The sequence below is a fragment of the Oryzias latipes genome, chromosome 18, assembly GCF_053564925.1.
Source record: "Oryzias latipes strain Hd-rR chromosome 18, Olatipes_Hd-rR_3.1".
In the NCBI taxonomy this organism is placed as follows: Eukaryota; Metazoa; Chordata; class Actinopteri; order Beloniformes; family Adrianichthyidae; genus Oryzias; species Oryzias latipes.
Window position 1 is genome coordinate 26,811,548 of NC_136254.1, and position 21,243 is coordinate 26,832,790.

The following is a 21,243-nucleotide window of genomic DNA, read 5'->3' on the forward strand; positions in this document are numbered from 1 at the left end:
TCCTCAGCTTGAAAAAAAGGGTTTGGACTTTAACCCTTTATTACCAAATATGTTCCCACAAAACGACAGCAAATAACTGCCGTAATCCTTTGGCTTTTTATGCAAACAACGTAATTACAACAAATTCTTACGCTCTGCACTGAAATGCAACACTTTACGTTAGCAATTGTGTGTGAGGTGCAGAAAATTAGCTTTGCACTTATACACAATACTTTACGGCCCTTAATTGCTCTTCATTAATCAATTCAATTCCAGTTTATTGGGACACACTGCTCCAGTATTTAACACTTTAGTAAAGTGTTTACGCCATCGACATAATTCTGACGCGAAGACAACTAGCTTTGGAACGGTTGGAAGGTGTTTACATAATTCCAACAGATTCTGACGTGGAGAAAAGTATCTTTGAACTGATACGCAACATTTTATGATTCTATAGTGTTTGCGCAATCTAGTTGTTTTAATGGATTCTGAGGCTCTGCACAGATATTTAACACTTTAGCGAACGCAGTTCCAATGGATCCCGACAAGCAAAAAAGAAGTATTGGGCGATTACACAACACTTTACAGTAGTAAGGAGATACTCAATCAATACAATTCAAATGTGCCTTTACGAATAGAAAAGTATCTTTGCACCAATGTGCAGTACTTTACAGTTGCAAAGTGTCTAAGCAACTGATGCAATTCCAAGGCATTACGACGCACCGCACCGATTTGAACACCACATGGTAGGAATGTGTTCACACAATAAACGCAAATCCAACAGATTTTTACGCACAGAAAAGCAGTTTTACGCCAATTTTCAACACCTTGTGGTTGTAGAGTGTCGATCCAAATAACATCATTCCAACGGGTTCTGACCGAGAACACCAAGTTTTGCGCTGATATGCAATACTTTGCAGTTATACAGTGTTCACGCAATCAACATAGTTCTCAACGGGTTCTGACACATGTGAAAGCAGTTTTGTGTTGATATGCAACAGCATAAAGAGACCATTGGAGTTACGTTGATTGCACTTCTCCACTGTAAAGTATTACTTATCAGCGCAGAACCGCTTTTTCTCCGCTTCAGAATCCGGTGGAATTAGGTCAATTGCATTTATTATTAAAAGATAAAGGCAGGTGGGGGAAAAAATGATCTTCACCCACGGAAGGAGCCAAGTCCTCCTTCAGATGTTTTTGCCCATTCAAATGCAGAGTGGGTTCAAAAAGTCAAACTGTGGTTTATTTTTGAAAGGAGCAGGTCGAGGCTGAGCAAGAAGCTACAGACGAAAATCGTTCTCCTGCTTCCTGGAGAATTGGACTCCAAAGCTCCGATTTGTCCATCTAATATTAGAGTTCTGCTAAGAAGTGATAGGTGTTCTTGTAAAGTAAAATTCCTAATGGATTCCTCCGACTTTTGTACTAATTACCAGACAAACTGCCACATTACAGCCCAACTGAACACCATGTTTTGTGTTTTATATCGCAGATGTTTGGTTGCACAAATAGTCGTGGCAGTTGAAGTTTGCACTGCCACCCCAAAAAAGTACGCTGTTTTCCTTGCGCATAAAATGAATTTGCGCATATTGCACGGATGAATATTGGTCTTACGTGAATATACAAGAAAAACGTAAGAAAAGTTGTAGTCTTTACAAGAAACTTTCACAGATGTTTCAAAAATAAACCACGTTAAAACCTACGAATAAACCACGCAAAGAACACGTATTTCAACGTAGAACATGAAGCGTGCATAATTGTTGCTCTGTTAGTGATTTGTATGTCAACAGCATAATGATATGTGCGCAGGATACGCAGTTTTTAATTTTGTGTTTAAACTTTTTTGACTTCATCGCGTTTTTCAAAGACTTTGGATGTCATTTGTTTTATTTTGTCCCGCTTTTGTGACAAGTTGGTCAAAGATACATGGACACACGTGGAACGGTCGTGGAAAGCAACAAATTTGCACAAGCAACTCACAAAAGTCCCGCAGGCTCCGCCCTTATTGTACTACATTTGAACCTTACCATAATGATTAACAACCAGTAAACTTGTTGCTTTATGCTGCTTCATGGTCTTACCCCCCTTCCCCTCCTATTATCACCCCCTACCCCCCCTCTCTCTATCGTCCCTCTCTCTTCTTCCCCTCTTTCCTTTTCCGTCCGGTCCAACACCAAAGATTTTCAGACATGATTGAAATTAATAGAAAGAGAAAGAAAAAGAGAAAAAAAAGAAGAAGAAAAAAAAAAAAAAAAAAAAACAAAAGTCCCGCACAATTGCGTAAAAGTCACTTAATAATTTCATATAAACTACAAAAAAACTGTGAAATTCTCAACCAACTGAGAATTCTGAACACCTCAAAACCGAATTTACTTACAGACCCGTCGGCCAAAACATCTGTGTATGACGACGGATGACGAACTCTAGAAACACTTATGAATTAGGTATAAAACGCATGTATTACAAAAGACCAAAATGTCATATGTGGAAAACGCGCAATATGTATTTATTGGCTGTGAAACACGGCCTTTAGTATCTTTAGTAAAATCTTTAGTATTTCAACTGATATAACAGCCCAGGAAACCTTGACAAGCGTTTGGAATAATTATCTCAATACAGTTTGACTCCTGTGATAGCCGAGAACGGTCTACCATGTGATAACAACATCTACCATTCTGTTTTTCTGAGGTTTTCATATTAAAACTACAAATCCTTTGGTATTGAAGAAATTACCATTTCAGATGTCTAATTTTGGGTCTAATTTAACAACATAATATACAAATTTCACTTTTGGGGTCAAATGTATCAAATAAATTCATGTTTGGATGACAACAGGGAAAATGTGTTTTTTTAAGGGTTTCTGCTGTCCATCATTGTTGGATTTACTGCATTATCAACATAATTTATGAAACAAATTTAATCTGTAACAATAATATTCAAGGTATTTTCTTTTACCTACAGACTTGCATTAAGAAAAAAGAGCAAATGGTAGAAAATTATGCAGCAAAGGTGCACAACCTACAATCTACAAACTTGCGTTGGTTAGGGCGACAAAAACCGATTGGCCAAATGGGAAGAAGAAGATTTCTTATCCTTTTTATTTCATCTAACTAATACTGTCTGCCAAACACTCTGGCACTGGATTCTACCTTTTAAATCCATTGACGGATATTCAGGCCCTCAGCTTGTGCAGCAGTGCATGGGGCTCTGTCATAATTAAGCAGAAGGATTCCCCTCAGATGGAGCCCAAGACACTGATTATCAAGAGCTGGACTGATAACTTTATCAACGGCTTACCTGTTGCACTTCTCCTTTGATTTTTTCTTCCCCCTCCGTGTGCAATCTTTTTTTAAATTTGTGTTTGCATTACTGAGAGCTGGCCGACTGAATCACTCGGATGTGTTTTGGTTCGCCGCCTTTCCCCGCAGAGTCGCATCCGGCGGATGTGGAACGACACCGTCAGAAAACAGTCGGAGTCCTCTTTCATGACCGGAGACATCAACAGCTCCGCATCGCTCAACAGAGGTAGGCCACAACCTGTCAGTGCTGTTAGTTTCTTCATCTTTTCAGAATAAAAGCTGCATTTCAAGTCTGTTTACATGTCAGCCAAAATATTTCCCCACGATTCTTCAAATAAAAGGAAACAAAGATGTTCATCATCCAATAATTATTTTTAATTTACTAAATTAGGTTTAGAAATTTGATTTATTAGTATTTAAAAGCTAAAGAGGGGGGAAAAAAAGGTTTGTTACCTTGACAAAAGATGTTTTGACTTGTTCATCCCTTCAATTAAAAGTTTAAAAAATGTGTTAATTATCTTTTTAGCCTTCAATCATCATCATTAATTATCTTTTTAGCCATCAATCAATCATCTTTTAACACAGAAAAAAAGTCTCCCTTTATGAATATTCTCACACCTGAATGCAAAAGTTGCAAAACATCACTGCAGTACAGCTTAGACACAACTGCCTTACGGGTGGATACGGGCTTTCTGCCGACCAAAAAATTGACCAACTTGCACAGGAAATGCAGGAGGCCTGCACAAAATTTCAAAGTTGTGGTCCGCTTGGTGAACACGTAAAGTGAAAATGTTAATACATCTTATTTTCACGGACATGAAAACGTAGACAACACGGACTGATAGTAGATGAGACGTAGGCGTGTCCTACAAGGAGACCACGAGTGTTGTTTAAGCCACCGCTTCTAATGGAAAATCTATGTAAACGGTGTGAAATGCGAATTTTGGGTCTTCTGCGTTCAAAACATGGGCGTTCACGCAGCGCTACCCACGTTTTTACGTTCATTTGTGTCTACGTACAAAATGTACCATCGAACGCACCATGGCCAATGAACGCGTTTTGAAAGTTACACAGGTTGACTTTTGACCAATCAGGGACTTGGATTTGGCAGTGGCGTTTGGATGGGATGCCTTTTCATTACTCGAAGTGCCAACGGAGGAGAAATTAATAATTGCAGTTTGTGTTCGTACGGAACTTTGGTGTATCGGAATAGAGCTGTGAAAGAAAACGTCTTGAAACAAAGTTCGCAAGATTTGCCCCACTTCGTCATTTCGGAACAAGCCTCTTCCAACTGTATCTACATGCGCTAGCATTAAGTAGCGACAGGCCAGTGTGAACACCATGGGCTAAATTCAGGTTCAAGAATGCGGGATTAAGCACATTTTTGAACACAATTTTAGGAAAATAGACTATAACAGAGTCGTTTTTTGGACATCTAACCGGTCTCCTACAAACACTTGCATATTACCTCCACACCCCACTTGCACAACATTTGCGTTGCTGTCCGTCAGGAACCAGTACATGCGCCTTACTAATGACTAGAGGGTGGCGTAAGGACACCATGCGACAGCGTCACTCGTACATCATATGTACATACAACTTACATTATCCTTTCAAATACGTCACGATCCACTTCCCTCAAACACGACAATGGTACGTTCCATTTTCATGATGAGCCTTAAGGAAACTACAAGACACACCTCCGCTCCCGTTAACATGGGGCCGCTATTCTCTATGACCCCACACCGAGCCCCGACAACCCAAAAAACCCGGAGCACCCTTACTGTTCAACTCCCATGCATCTGACAAAGACCTAAACAGTTTATTTTACGAAATAGTACTTCATTGCAATTCATTAAACACCTCCAGACCAGGAATGAACTTTACAGTCCTTCAGTGGTGCATAAACCCACTAGACGCTGGCATGCCTCTCCAGCGCTCTCCTCAGTCATCACATCTCTTGATAGAGAGCTCCCGCTCCACGCTGCTCACGCTTTAAATTCACTCTGGGCGCCTGCTTGCGGAGACGCTAATGCATAGTTACAATGATGGATTAGTGTTGGACACAGTTAGGAAGTGTCATGATCTCAAGAATTAGGCACTCAGCTTAGCACCACCAACAGAAGCAGCTTTTATCAGCTGTGCAGAGGCAGACATCGAGGGGGGGGCGGAGGGTTGAAGAAAGCCCGACATGGATCTTCCGTAAAGACTAAAAGGTAGAAATAGAAATTATTAATGTACCTTCACAACTCCCGGCTACTTACCGAGCAGGATCCGCCAGGAGGCCAACTCAGAAGATGTCAAAAGAGTGCAGAAAATTGCATTATGCCAGCGTAATTAGGATAAAGACTATTCCTGGCTGCTTCCTTGGGTATTTTTTTTTTTTGTAAAGATTTTTTGTTTTTTATACTTTTATTGACAAGCTTGCTTGCTTTGCTTTGTTGTTTACAACTTCGAGCTCCCCCCTCCACCCCCTTCCTGGCAGGCAAGAGAATGGGCATGCAGCTGACACTTCTGGAGAGCGCAGACGTGCAATCATCTTTATAGCATTGCATGTTCAATTTCTGCGAGCATTCAGGAATATTGCTATGCAATCAGTTTGATTTTTGGAAATTGTCTAATTTCAGTGCAGAGACAATAAGTAGGGTGAGGGTGGGGGGAGTCTGTCAATGGGAGAATTCAAAAAGGGGGTTGGTGTTTATGGATATACACTGTAATTAGGGCAAGCGGCGCCTTCCACGGCAAATTACTGCTTTTCAATTCAAAACAACATTCTGGTTCCAGCAATGAATTACACCAGGCCTAATTAATATTAAGCTCAATCAGAAAACATGAATAAAAGGGGAAAAGATGCAAGTCAATGAGCTCTTCTATAGTTTTTGAGAACGTCATTACGGAGCATCTGTTGACAGACAGTCAACAATTAGAAAACTGTCCAAAAATATGTGTCTCGCTTTTAAAAAGGGTGTATGAAGTGGCGGGGGTTAAAATAGGGTCTTTTCCAATTGGTTGTGACAGGATTGTAACTAAAGAACAGTGCACGCCACTGCAGGATTTAATTACTGCCTAGATAATAGTTGTTTACTTGCTATGGCAAACATTCAGACATTGCCCACAAAAAGTCTTGATTTTACCTTAACGCTGACGTGGAGAAGGACGTCTTTTAAACAGCCTAAAAGCCAACCAAACATGTATTGTCAAAGTTGGGGAAAAAAAGATGTTTTGTTTGATTTGAAGCTGCTGGTGCCGCACAGAGAAGCCCGGTGTTGGTTTGGTTAGTATGCAAGCAGGAAAAGATTCTGGTTGTGAAAATTCAAAGCTGAGCAACGTGGCATAAATAGAAAATGAACCCGTGTTCTTTGAGGTCAGAGAAAAGTAACGGCTAGATTGACGAAAGAGAGCACTTTAGTCAAAGACTCTTTTAGCCGAAGTACAAAGAGAATGAGAAAAGGCTTAACTTTATGTAGATATAAAAAGAGGAATAACATCACCTCCGTTTGTAAGGAAAATGTCTAATATTATAATAACTGCAGAGCAGTTGACAGCTAGCTAGACTCCCTCTTTCGTCTGCTTAAGTTTTCCAATGCTATAGTAATAAAATATGTATAGCAGCTTGGAAGTCCTATTTTCAACAGCATTTTCATTGTAAATTTAATTGAAATACATATATGACAGCTTAAAAAAATTCATTTTTATTTTTATAAATGTTGCTTTTTTAGTAAAATATGTTTAGCTCACTATAAATATTAGCAATAATTGGTAACATCATCTGCATATACTGAAACTTGTCTAGCTAACTTTAAATTGCATAGAATCTTAGCACTGACTTACTCAAATGCAAAAAATAAACAAACAGCATAAGCTAACAGAAAACTAATGATCTTAGCACTAATTTATTTGTATTACAAAAACATGAGTTTAGTCAATTGTAAACTGTAAATGTATTTATACTGCAATTTATCTATCCTATATTACAAAGGGGGTTTAGCTAACTAGACTGTAGGCAAAGGATTCTTTGTATTATCATCTACATTTACTACCAAAAATGTGTTTAGCCAACAAAATGAATGATTTTTAGCTTCAATTTATTTATACTACAAGATGTGTTTAGCTAACCATAAACTGTAATGATTCTTAGTCTGTAATTTACTTATCCTATTTAAAAAAGGGTGTAGCTAAGTGGAAAATGGAGGCTAATGATGTTTTTGTATCATCTACATTTACTACAACACAATATGTTTAGTATTTTGCGTTTCCATATCCCTTCCCTTACGATAACAATCATATGATCATTCGGATGTTAATGGCTGCAACTGCTTAGATGTATGCTTTTACTCTCTTCACTTGTGTATTGATCTCAAAATTGTCTGCTTCTTCTTTCTGTTTCTACTTTGTGTCTCTCTGGCTGCTGCAGGGGCTATGGCTAATCACCTTATATCTAATGCACTTCTACGTCCTCATGGCACTAACAATCCCTATAATACATTGCTTGGGGAATCGGCAGTCTATAACAACCCTCTGGGCATGTACAACACGCAAGGTGTGCTAGCTTTTCTTCAACCCTTTACATTATTTCTAAAGCAGTGTTTTTCTTTTTTCTTTGCTTCAGCAGAAATATTGTTATGGTGACACACTAGTCTTATTGGGAAAAAATAAAATAAAAAATAAAATCAGGAATGTTCTGTTGGTAGCAATAATCCTGCACCGAACTGAAATATATGCATCCATATCAGAGATTTTAAGTGGGTTTTATTTAAAAAGAAGTGGGGGAAAAAAGAGAAAATACTGCTCTGAATGTATTGTGTTAGCCCCCTGGGGGTTAAAGCTTCAGTAAAAAAAAAAATCTTGCAGGTTTTTTTGCTGCAGGTTTTTTTTTCTGCTTTTTTTTCAGTCGGTGTATCTTGGCTTCTGGGTACGATAATGTCTTTGGGTTACATAAGACCCTCTTTCTCCTGGCTGTTTGGCCAACATGAACTGTAACAATGAGGAAATCCTTTGAAACTGAGCACGACTGTCCCACAGGAAGCCAGATACATCCCCATTCATTTATTTTAAATGTGCCCTTATGTTGTCAGTGAAGCTTGTTTGCCGTGTTTCCTGTCTCATTTATTTTAGCTCCAGCGTTTCATTCTCCCAAATGAAATCTGATTTTTTTTTTTTTGTTCAAACTGACAGTCAAGAATTTTCACTTGCAAATAGATGTTTTTGGTTTGTCAAACAGCACAAAATAATACTAGTAACATCTACTAGCGTGGATAATATTAAGAATTGTACTCAGAGAAATGTCCATTCATATTTTTAGAACATTTACCGTATTTTCCGCACTATAGGGCGCACTGGATTATGAGGCGCATTAAGGGAGACAAAAGAGACATAAGTCCGTCCGTCTTTATTAAGTTCACACTAACTCCAGAAATTGTTTGTGACATGCTATACGTTAGCTATGGTAAAAGTGTTAGCCATGTTAGCGTATTTACAATACCTGAAAATTCCAACTTTGTTTGCAACAAGTAAAAGAAAAGAAAAAATCGATAAAGTTAGTGCAAATATTACTGTCACTACGCTAACTCCCAGCCTTGTTAGCAACCTGTAAAAAAAAAAAAAATAAACAGTTTGACACTGCTACATGTTAGCAATGTTAGCTTAAGGGTTAGCTTATTCAAAATAGCAAAAACTTAGAACCCTGTTCGCAGCTTGCACAATAACATACAAATACTGCTAAAACAAATATTACTATGACTACGCTAACTCCCAACCCTATTAGTAAAATAAAAACTGTCCAACACGCTACACGATAGCCATGTAAGAAGTGTTAGCTTATTCAGAATACATGTCACTCCTAACATTTTTAGCAACACATAAAATGATTAATGTGCAAAGGCTAACTTCCAACTCTGTTAGTAACACAAAAAACACTGTCCAACATGCTACATGTTAACATATTTCCAAGTGTACCCAAACCCAACTCGTAAAATACAGACTGATATTAAATGACAATAAATCTTATCTTTGTTTTTTCCCCTCTCTTATGTTCTGACTTGTATTAGCTTTCACAATAAAGCAAATATTGGATCTCAGTGCAATAAACAATCTCGGATCAACCAGCAGGCTATCCCCTTCATTCTGGCTCCGTCTGACTTTTGGAACGCAATTTTTTTTCTTCTCCTTCACCATCCACAGAGCTGTTATTACTTTATTCCAGCTCTCAGCAGTCAGTATTAGACATGCTGGAACTTTGTGAGTGTGTAAAACTGGAAAAAAAATGTTAAACCGAGCTAAAACCGCCAAGAGCTTTGATCAGTGGGTAATTTTAATGCTTCTGTGCAATACAAGTCTTTGAATCGGGAGCACTTGATGGAGGGATATAATTCATTTACATCACCACAGATGAAAAAAACAGGAGATATCTTGAGGAATGAAAATGTAAATGCCTCAAAAGATTTATTGGTGTTTGAGCCTCTGGGGCCTTGGCCACATTTAGCTGCGAGGATTTCGCAAAGTGCCACATCTACATTTTGTAAACAACAATTTTTAAGCAATATGTCAAGGTTCTTCCAACATGGTGACAATTGATGCTTTATCAGAGTACTGTATTTGCACTTTTCTTTTTTTTCCCCCTTTCTTCTTGCTACCTGTAATTGCTGTGCTCATTGTGTTTTCTTCTTTCCTTCCCCTCATGCTGTCCTTAAAAGAGCCCTACAGAGAGACAAGTATGGGAGTCAAACTAAACATTGCTTATCAAATGTAATTGACTTTGGCTTTACTTTCTTTGCACTCAGTCCTGACAGAGGGGTAATGAAAACAATGTCATTCCCTGTGGAAGAGATATAGTTTCTATGTGATATCCTCCCCCTCCACCCATGTGTACTAATACAAACAGATCACGAAGTATTTCCAAATCACAATTTCAGCAGCTTGTAGAGGATGTGAAGTGAAGTACTAAGAGCATTTGACATTGAAAGCTCTCTTTCCACTGAAAGTAATGACTTACATTGAGGTTTTCTTTTTTTAATAAATGGTGGTCCCTCGCTTCATGGCGGTTCACCCTTCAAAGCGTAGCTAATTTTTTTTTGGGGTGCAGTTTTGCCTGTATTTTGTTTTGTCTCATTTTATTTATTTTTTTACGGCGCATTGTGTTCTGCGTCCTGATTGGATGTAGACCATGTCAGTCAATCTCCGTGCCGTGTCTACTGTACAGACTATGCAATCGCCAGCACATTTTTGTTTTCAGTTTAGTCAGCAAGTTATTTTTCCAAAAAGGTCAGAACTTTGAGAGTATTTACCCTTTATTGTCAGCAGTGACAAATAAAAACATACTCTTTGAAGGCTGTGTCACACTACGTACATTTTGGATTTTTTCCACATTTCTGATGTAGACTACGTAGTTTGTGCAATTCATAAGTGTTTCTTGCGTTCGTCATTTGTCGGTGTGCGCAGACATCCGTCAAGGGTTTCAGCCAACAGCTCTTTATGTGAATTCGGATTTGAGCTGTTCAAAAATGATTGACGGTTGAGAATTGCACAGTTTATATATAGTCTACGTAATTTATAAGAAATTATAATGTATATCATTTGCAATCATACGTGATTTCCGCGAGATGCATATGCAAATTTGTGACTTTCCACAATGGTTTCACGTATGTAAAGCTGCTCTTCCTCCGTTTTAGAATCCGTTGGAATTATTTCAATTATCAATTATTTCAATTGCGTAAATCCCTGGAGCTAAAGCTCTGAGGGTTTACATTCAAGACAGAAAAGTGTGAAAATATTCATGTCTGTCTGAAAAAAGTGTTTTTACAGCCTTGAAACATCTAGAGTCGTAAAAAGTTAAGATGACAACTTTATGAATTTCGTCTATCATATGTTTTTTTTAAGAATGTAACTCCTGCTGTAAATTGGGACCACTGGATTTAATTAATTTATTTCTATTTCATCTTCCTTACATGAATTGATCTGTACCCATTTTAATGGTGCCTTTGTTCATGCATTAAGTCAGTTTTTACTACTTTAAAAAAAAAAGATTAATTTCTTTTTGATCAAACTGCCAGACTCTCGAAGGTCTGAGAAATGTTTCTTGTCAAATTTTCAAGAGGTCAGACTGAGAGTTTGACACTTAACAAGCCGGATGGCCTTGGAGGTAGTTCACATTATTCCTCAAATATTGGCTTTGATGTTGATAGCATGGTTAAGGTGGTAGAATATGAGAGCTGCAGAGGAAAAAGACTTCTTCCTCTCTTTTTTTTATTAGCTGGCATTTCTAACCAAATTCCTTTTTTTTTTTTTTTTTGAGAAGCAGCTTTTTTTATTCTTCGCATTTATAAAAAAAACAACGTCTTCTAAAGATGACTGATCTCCAGGTCTGGGTTCCTACATGCGAGGAAGTTGCATGGCTTTCTGTCTTTATTGTCTGTTGGTTGCCTGCGTGTGTTGTGTTTTTGTTAAGGTTTGTGTTGTTTTGTGTCACACAAAAGTCAGTAATATAGTATGTGACTACAACAACAAGTTCTTTGCTTTTATTTGAGCAAAATAAAAAAGTGGACTCACTGTTTACAACATGTTAGAATTGCGCAATATGTTACAAATATATTCTGTCATAAGAACTCCTGATTGACATTTTATGGTGATGTCTGCACACTGCCTATTTGTTTTAAATGGGCATTATTGGCTTTAATTTTCATGCAATAGTGTCAAAATAATTATCTTTTGTTTATTAAAAATTGGTGAAATGTAGTAGTTTTGCTCTAGTTGGTTAAAATTAAATTAAATGAAACCTATTTAATAAAAAATACCTTTTGTTTATCCTGGAGTAAACAACCATTGGAGGAAAATAAAAATCATGAACCCAATGGCTTAAAATGTTAAACACAAATAATTACCCAAATCACGCTATTCATCTGTGATATTACATATTTTCCTATTATTGTGCAGTCCTGACCTCACTAGGAAATGTCTTTACACAACCAGAACATTTCTAAATAAAAGCATTGTTAAAATGATTGTATTTTATAAGTTGCAAGTACATCTCACCAGATGTTTGTTGTTCCAGAGGGAATCCTGAACAATGCCCGGGATACAAGTGTCATGGATACTCTACCACTGAATGGTAACCATGGCAACAGCTACAGCATCGCCAGTGCTGAGTACATGAGTGACTGCGTCCAGATCATCGATCGGGGCTACAACCACAAGGAGACCACCCTTGAAAAGAAGATCCTTAAAGAGCTCACCTCCAATTATATCCCCTCCTACCTCAACAACTCCCACGAGCGCTCAAACGAGCAGAACCGGAACCTCATGAACAAGCTGGTCAACAATGTAAGTAACGGAGGCAAGGAGAGCGGCTACGGGCTGGGCCTGGGAGTGGGGCTGGGCATGAACGTTGCGCTGAGCCTGGACGATCACTCCACCTTCGGCCTGCACCACGACGAAGGCCTCGGGCTGGAGTTGATACGCGAGGAGTCCAACTCCCCACTGCTGCCACAAAAGCCTGCCCCAGCCCTCCAGGCGGTGGACAACCTCCACCGTCACCTCCACCAGCCAGCAGCGCCCACCCTCCCTCTGCCCCACCATCCCTTCTCATCCACTACCTCCTCGGCATCGCGGAGGAGAATCCCCCAGGAGAACAGCGATAGTTTCTTTCCTTTATTGAACAACGAGCACACGGAGGAAGAGGGCAACTCGCCCAGCCACAACCACCAGAGAGACTCCCTCTACACCAGCATGCCCATGCTGCCCGGCCTCGCCGTGGCGTCCGCAGAACCGGCCGAGGGCTCCAAAGAGGGCGGGGACAGCAAGAGTCTGGAGGCCAGCTCAGACGACGTCTACTACAAGAGCATGCCCAACCTGGGCTCGCGCAACCACCTCCATCAGCTGTACTCCTACTACCAGCTGGGACGAGGGAGCAGCGACGGCTTCATCGTTTCGCCGAACAGAGAAGATCAATCCCCCGACGGAGCCCACCCGGAACCGTCGCAGCTAGTCACGAGCCTATAGGCCCCACAAGATCCTGACCGTTCCCGGTGACGCATCCGTTTCCCGTCAGTCCCGTTCCTCCTGGTGTTCCCTCACATCGTCTGTCGTCGGCAGTGGTAGAGTCTTTGTTATCGCGTCCTGAAGGCTGAGGCAAAGCAGACAGCCGGACTCTGCGCCGGTACGGACCAGAAACCGGATCGTAACCGCCACAAAGCAGGGGGCTAATATGTAACGACGCGTGGCCAGGACACTGCAGGATGTCGACGTGTTGTCCCCTCCCCCGCCCTTTGAAAACCTTTTGTGGTTTGCCGTGTTTTTGTGAAAAGAGACAAATACTCACACAGGATTGTTAGGCCTTGTCGACGTAACGCTACAGTCAAGACGAACTGGAATGTCCCAAGTACTGAGCTATAGACTTCAGAGTAAATGAGAAATTAAAAAAACAAAAAAGGAGAAAAAAACCAGACTATTTTATTATACTTCTGTATCTATATGGACTTTTTGAGAGTTTTTCTTCCTCTTTGGTCAGTTGCAGCATATTTTGTTTGCTGAAGTGTCCCTACAATGAAAAAAACAAAACAAAACACACCGTCGCATTTTGGACAAATACCATAAACAAATAAATTATGGCCGTATGCTTTCAAGCATAGATGTTTTTCTTTTTTTTTCATTCATTTTACTGTAAAAACAGTTGTTTAAAGAGGGAGAAAAAAAACTACTGAGAGGATTATGACATTTCTATGTAACTGTACAGATGACTAGCATTGCACATAATAGTAAGCGTTTTCTTTCTTTTTATTATGTTCCACGCAAACCCTTTTGTCTCTGTAAATGTAGTGATTAGGGACAGTTTTGTTCTGTTGTGCTGGCCTCTCTGGGCTCCTGGTACTTGCCCGCTTTTCAGTTTTTCACATTTCCAAGTAAATGAGAGCAAAAGAAAAAAGGAGTAAACAAAAGAACACAATTACTGTACAAGCAGGATTAGAAAGTTGTATTTTTTTTGTTTGATTTCCAGTTGTGTTTCTCTTAGACATGTTTTCTTCTTTTGTTGAATTGATTTGCTTCTCATGTAGATATCAGCCCATCAAGGACACAGAATGTTGCGGTTATTGTTGGCATTCATTAAACACTCTTGCTTCAATTCTAACCTTAAGCACCAGGCCCTTTTTCTAAGAAATAATACAAATAAAGCCTTGGGCGGTGTTGTATGGCCCTACCCGTCCTCTCTGCCCCCTCCTGACCCGCCCTCACTGGCTGAGCGGCTGCTAAACGCCCCTCCCTCTCCTCCTATGCCCCTACCATCCTGGTCAGAGCTGCTCCTAACAAATTCATAAAAAGAAAGAAAAAACTTTTTTTTTTTTTAAATGGTGTCCTTTTTCTGTTGGTTTTATCTCCATAGCAACCATTTTAGTTTTTTGGTCATCTGAGGGTGATGGCAACAGAGGTTTTTTTGGTTGTTAATCACACCAAATTTCCTTATATTGTCATATATCCTCTGGTTTTCATTCAGCTTGTTTTCATTCATGTATCAAACTTTACAATATTTTGGTAAAAAGAAATATGCAAAGAACAGGAAAACGGCACTTTTGCAAGCTAGCCAGGCAAACGCCGTTCAAAGTCTACAACTTCTAATGCCAACATTTTTTCCAAAGTAGCTTTCCAATTAGGCTCTAGGAGTTAGAAGAAACCCTGCGACAGACTGGCGACCTGTCCAGGGGGTCCCCTGCCTTCGCCCACTAGTGGCCGGGATAGGCTTCAGCAGCCCCGTGACCCTGAAAGGGACTAAACGGAATAGAAAATGAATGAATGAGTTAGGAGACGGTAACAATTAAAATCCTTACCAGGGGTTTAAATTTGTAGGTAGGCCTGAAAGGGATTTTTTTTTTCCAAGATTGCAGCCTCTTCTCGAGGTCAAAGGTCAACCACACTTCATTCGTGGATGTAGACCTAAGATGTCAGCGTGTGTGAGTGAAATTGCGAAAGGATGGTTCGATCAAGGTTATTTGCCCATATTGTGCAAAAATGTCACATTTTCCAACAAAAAAAATTTTTTTATGGCCGCCAAGCTGTAGGTCCTGTGGGCATCCCATAACAATTTGAAAACTTCCTTTAGTTATTCTCATCACGTGCATTAGGGGGTTTTAAAATAATTTTGAGCCTCATCAAGGGATTTTGGTTCCAATCGTTTTTGACGTTTTCGCTAGACGTGATGTCATCATTTTTTGGAGGGGTTGTTCAGTATAGCCAAAGTTTATTTTCACTGGGTTGTAAGTGTGTGCAAACTTTCAGTATGTAGTAAGTTTTTACACAAGCGCTCAGTCAGAAAGAAGAATTAAAAAAATAATATGCTCCAGGACTGGAAGGGCCAGAAATAGTATCAACAGGAAGTAAAACAACTCACTGAGGGGCAAAGAGAACGCCTCTTTATTTATTTAAGGAATAAAACGGTAATAAAAACCGAGGAGAGAAGGGAGTTTAAGTGGCACAAATAGGTTTTTATTGTTGGCTGTGTTTTGTTATTTTTTGGCTTCCTATTTATTCCTTTGTTTTGTATCCGTTTTTAAATTTGAATGACCTCATTACTGATATTTGTTGTGCCAGTGGAACTTGTTTGCCAACAAATAAACCGACTGGGATGTAACACACAGCGAAGGCAGAGATTTGTCGTCTGGGCGTTTGCAGCACTTTTTCTAAAAAAACTCCAAAACTGTTGGAGCAATCACCTTCCTTTCTTGTCATTCAATTATTCCTTCTTGGTCCTTTATTTTTTATTTTTTCCCCTCCCACAAAGCCAAGACATTCTTTTTTCGGCCCAGCAACCATGGATGTGCTCTGTATGCTCTGGTCTGCTTTACAATAGAAGCAGTGATTTCATAAGCTGTAATAAATATTTCAGAATCCTTTTCGGTGTAACCGATGAATTCTTTACAGAAAGTGTGTTTAACTGGACTTTGGTTATATCTTCAGGAGCCGCAGAAGGCAGCTGGACAGCTCCTGGTATGAGTTGTCAGGAAAGGTAAGTGCGAAACACATCACAAAACCAGAGTTTTGGAGAGAAAAAAAAAACACCAAAAAAACACAAGAGATCATAAAGCCAACAATCATGTTCTCGAACTAGAAGTAAGACTTCAATTCACTGTAGGGTTCAAGCGAACCTGGCTTTGATATCGATTTTTTTGGTGTTACTGAGGTACAAATCAACATGAAAAAATATCAACTGTGATGTTTTCTGTGTAGACATTCTCCTTTTCATTTTTTTTCCTTCTTTTTTGTTGTTTCCTGAAACAAAAACACACAGTTCTTTAAAGACTGTATGGCTAACCTCCAACTTACAGGCAGCTGGGACTGGATCCACAGGTGAAGGGGCGGAGTCACAGCCAGCCTGCACACAAACCCCAAGAAAAAGACAAAAGCAAACAAGAAAACAAGCAACTGATGCCATCAAATAAACCATCCATTCATGGGTGTGTTATGTTACCATGCCGACGCTGTCCACTGTTACAGCAATGCAAAACCCAGACTCAAAACGATTCATGTTGTACATAAAATAGTCAAAGCAGAACTACATTCAACAGATGTCTGTAAAAGTCTGCACCAAAGGGTGTTAATTGAGACTTAGCACAGTTTGTGACCCCTTTTTATGCTATAAATATACATTTGCTTGAGTGCTAATGCTTACACTGAACCTTAATGAAGGTTTTCACTGTGTGTAATTGCAGGAGGACTTTTAGAAAACAGGTTTTCAAATGAGAAATGAAAATGAACGGCTGTGCAAAACCCAGGAGCCTGTGGATGTAGATATGTGGATGTGTAGAAGTGTGAATGTAAATGTGTGGATGTAGATGTGTAAATGTAGATGTGTGAATGTAAGTGTGGATTTGTAAATTTGTAGATGTATAGATCTGTGAATGGAGATGTGTGGACGTAGGTGTGTGGATGTAGGTGAATAGATGTGTGAATGTAGATGTTTGAATGTAAATGTGCATTTGTAGATGTATAGATGTGTGAATGGAGATGTGTGGATGGAGATGTGTGGATGCATGCATGTATCTCCACCTCCACGTGCTCGTACACACTGCCACACTGCTCCCTGTCTGCTTCATCCCTCTTCCTTACCTACAGTGTATTGATGGACAGATATTTTTCGCTCATCTTAGTGTCAGATTTTCACCTTTGATGTAATATTCGTCTTTCCAGCAGATCTGGTATAATTGCTACAGCTTAAAATAATAACTTATTCAAATCAGTACTTGTATCCCCCACCTTTTCACCTTTCTTCCTTTTACTCTCTTCCACACCCCCCCCCCCCCTCACATTCTTCCCCTCTCCCTCCCCACACACACTAAATGTAACAAATAAAAAAAAGAAAAACAAATACGACAAAAAGGAGTTTATACAAATCTACACTTTAGTTTCTCGAAGCTATATAACCTCTTTTTGTGATAGTAAAACCTGTCCAACACAAAAACCCTTCAGCTCTAATCTGTTTGCTCAGCTGTTGGACAGAACAAGTTAAAAAAAAGAAATGTAGATGTGTGAATGTAGGTGTATAGATGTGTGAATATAGATGAATGTATGTGTGAATGGAGATAGGTGGACGTAGGTGTGAAGATGGGTGGATGTAGATGTGTGAAGGTGTGTAAATGTAGATGTTTGAATGTAAATGTGCATTTGTAGATTTGTAGATGTATAGATGGGTGGATGTAGATGTGTAGATGTGTAAATGTAGACGTATAGATATAAATGTGTGGATGTCTGAATGTATGTATAGATTTGTGAATGTAGATGTGTGAATGTATGTGTGCAGATGTGTGGAAGTGTTGATTTGTAGATGTATAGATGTGGAAATGTAGATGTATGAATGTAGGTGTGTAGATGTGTGAATGTAGATGTATAGATATAAATGTGTGGATGTGTGAAGTTAGATGTGTGGATGTGTGAAGTTAGATGTGTGAATGTAGGTGTGTAGATATTTAGGTGTGTAGATGTGTGAATGTAGGTGTGTAGATGTGTGAATGTAGGTGTGTAGATGTGTGAATGTAGGTGTGTAGATACCCACTACATATATTTTTCACATTTTCCCCGTATTAAATTCCAGTCTTTCATAATACATGCGTTATAGACGTAATTCATAAGTGTTTCTGGCGTTCATTATTCTTTGATGTGCGCAGATTTATTTTAAGGGTCTGTACGTGAATTCGGTTTCGAGCTCTTCAAACTTTTTGGTTGGTGGAGAACAACTTAGTTTACATTCAATTATCACGAAAAATCTGAACAGGCCTCAACAACCCAAAAACTGGCAGCCCCCTTACGAATCAACCCCTGGAACGGTGTATGTGACTATAGCTTCAGCCAGTGTTTCCCTTCCCTGGTCCTCGGCGCAAACTGTCCTGCATGTTTTCCACGTTGCCCTAAGTCTGCACAACTGATTGAGCTCATCATCAGGCTCTGTAGAAGCCTGATGATGACAGTCATCAAAGCCAGGTGTGTTTGAGCAGGGTTAGACTGAAAAAATACAGTGTGCCCTGAAGACGACGGTTGGGAAACACTTGCTTAGGTAAATTCATAGTCCTCACAGACACTTCATACTTTTCATACACTAAATATGTTGGTATAATGTTTACATTTTTAAATGGACCGTTTCCTGCTGTGGGAATCATCCCTGGCAGTGGCTGCTCCTGCGACTCCTTAGCCAGGAGATAGGATTCTTGTGGACACAAAGTGCTGTAGTCGTCACCTCTGCATCACTGAGCGGCATTTGCAAACCCGGCTGAGTTACATGAAATGCGTTGAAGACGTGTCTTTGGCTCCTGCTCGTTTTATAAATGAGGAGCCAGGCATTTATAAGCCGCCTCGGGCCTTGCTGCTGCCCAGCAATACCCTCATATGAGTATTTAAAAGTCAGAGGCGGCGACTTGAGCCGCGGTTGGGATTCTAAAGATGGCTCAGGAACTCTAACGGGCTCGTCCAAAGACAGAAATGTAGAGGATTTTGTTTTCAATCCATTTTGTGTTTTTCCAATGATGTTTACTGGAGTGCAAACATTTCTGGCTGTAGCACAAATGTGTATTGATTTTGCAGGCTGGGCATTCAGACTATGGATTCAAACCTTTGATTGCTAAAGATTTTCCCTCCAACTCCCCCAACTAAAATAGAGACGCCTCCTCGCCGTTCCTTTAAGAGCTACTTCTGGCTTCCCGCTGAAACACTCAATACGAGTTATATGCGCGAGATATGAACGTTTGAAAGGAAGGATGCATTCGAACTACTGACCCGGGTCCCTTGAGGCTGTGGTCCTCTGTGGGATTTGTACTCAGTCTTTATAATGCGACTATATGCTGTACCTGTAGGCCGCATTTATCCTGCTTTTACTGTCACTTTAGGAATGAAAAATTAACTAACAGAAAGCAAAATGACATCACAAAAAATTTTCTTTTTGGAATGTTTACAAGTTTTTGTTGATTTTTTTGACACATAATTGTTATTTAATAATTTGTATATGTAAAAAATATTGAGGATCTGTTTATCCTTCTAGAAGGATAAGTCAGAATTTAGACAAGTTCTGGGTAAAGAGGGATTATTGTCTCGCCGCACATTTCACTGCACAATTGTTCATTTTTATCAACTTTTTTGTGTGTGAGACGATGGGAATTGGCACGCATGGGGCTGGAAAAACACCTGCGTGTCATGTGAGCAGCAGTGTAAAAGTGGCTCCGATGTGATAATACAAAATGGCACATTTCATATCTCACCCGCTAGTGAGAGATCAATGGCAGGATGCCTGGCAGAATTCCAAATGAAAGTCAGATCCGTGTCTTTGCCGGAAAATGTGGAGACAAAATTTTAGAGATCCCTCAGTTTATGTCATTTAGGAATTTATGTATTTACCTTTTTTTTAGGTTCTAATAACCTTTATATATATATATATATATATATATATATATATATATATATATATATATATATATATATATATATATATATATAGAGAGAGATAAATCAAAAACTATAAATACTTCCCCAGTTTTTATTTTTTTTTTACGCATAAAAGTAAAATTTCTAAGTACACTGACCAAAAATATAAACGCAACACTTTTGTTATTGCTCCCATTTTTTATGGTATGAACTCAAAGATGTGAAACATTTTCCACATACACAAAATAACCAGTTCTCTGAAACATTGTTCACAAATCTGTCTAAATCTGTGATAGTGAGCACTTCTCCTTAGTCAAGACAATCCATCCCACCTCATAGGTGTGCCATATCAAGATGCTGATTAGACAGCATGATTATTGCACAGGTGTGCCTTAGACTGGCCACAAGAAAAGGCCACTCTGAAATCTTCAGTTGTATCACACAGCACAATGCCACAGATGTCGCAAGTTTTGAGGGAGGGTGCAGTTGGCATGCTGATAGCAGGAATGTCCACCAGAGCTGTTGCTAGGGAATTGAATGTCCATTTCTCCACCATAAGCCGTCTCCAAAGGCGTTTCCGAGAATTTGGCAGCACATCTAACCGGCCTCACAACCGCAGACCACGTGTAACCACACCAGCCCAAGACCTCCACATACATACAGCATGTCCACCTCCAAGATCGTCTGAGATCGCCAGTCTAAGGCACACCTGTGCAATAACCATGCTGTCTAATCAGCATCTTGATATGGCACACCTGTGAGGTGGGATGGATTGTCTTGACTAAGGAGAAGTGCTCACTATCACAGTTTTAGACAGATTTGTGAACAATAATTCAGAGAACTGGTTATTTTGTGTGTGTGGAAAATGTTTCACATCTTTGAGTTCATACCATAAAAAATGGGAGCAATAACAAAAGTGTTGCGTTTGTATTTTTGGTCAGTGTATTTTTGAATTTTAAATTCAAATTGTAAATTGTTTAATGCAATGTGCCCACGTGTGTTTTGTCTCCCTTACACATTTTAAATTTCCTTCAAACAAAAACAAAAGACAATAAAGGCATGATTGTAAAACAAAAAAAAA

At 39.4% G+C, this 21,243-nt stretch overlaps 1 protein-coding gene across 22 annotated transcripts in view; it reads left to right on the forward strand.

Annotated features, from left to right (window-relative positions):
- LOC101165348 (adhesion G protein-coupled receptor L3) overlaps window positions 1-16,150 on the forward strand; it is a 315,230-nt gene extending 299,080 nt beyond the window's left edge. For 7 of the 22 annotated variants that reach the window (XM_023948942.2, XM_078936158.1, XM_078936165.1 and 4 more), the window contains 4 exons: window positions 3,405-3,501; window positions 7,690-7,815; window positions 9,968-9,985; window positions 12,322-16,150. In XM_023948942.2, the coding sequence (XP_023804710.1) occupies window positions 3,405-3,501; window positions 7,690-7,815; window positions 9,968-9,985; window positions 12,322-13,268 (1,188 nt within the window). In that variant the 3' untranslated portion in view covers window positions 13,269-16,150. Of the gene's footprint in view, window positions 1-3,404; window positions 3,502-7,689; window positions 7,816-9,967; window positions 10,020-12,321 lie in introns of all 22 variants that reach the window. The other 15 variants (XM_078936168.1, XM_078936167.1, XM_078936170.1 and 12 more) reach the window with 10 other exon arrangements.
- The last annotated feature ends 5,093 nt before the right edge of the window (window positions 16,151-21,243 follow it).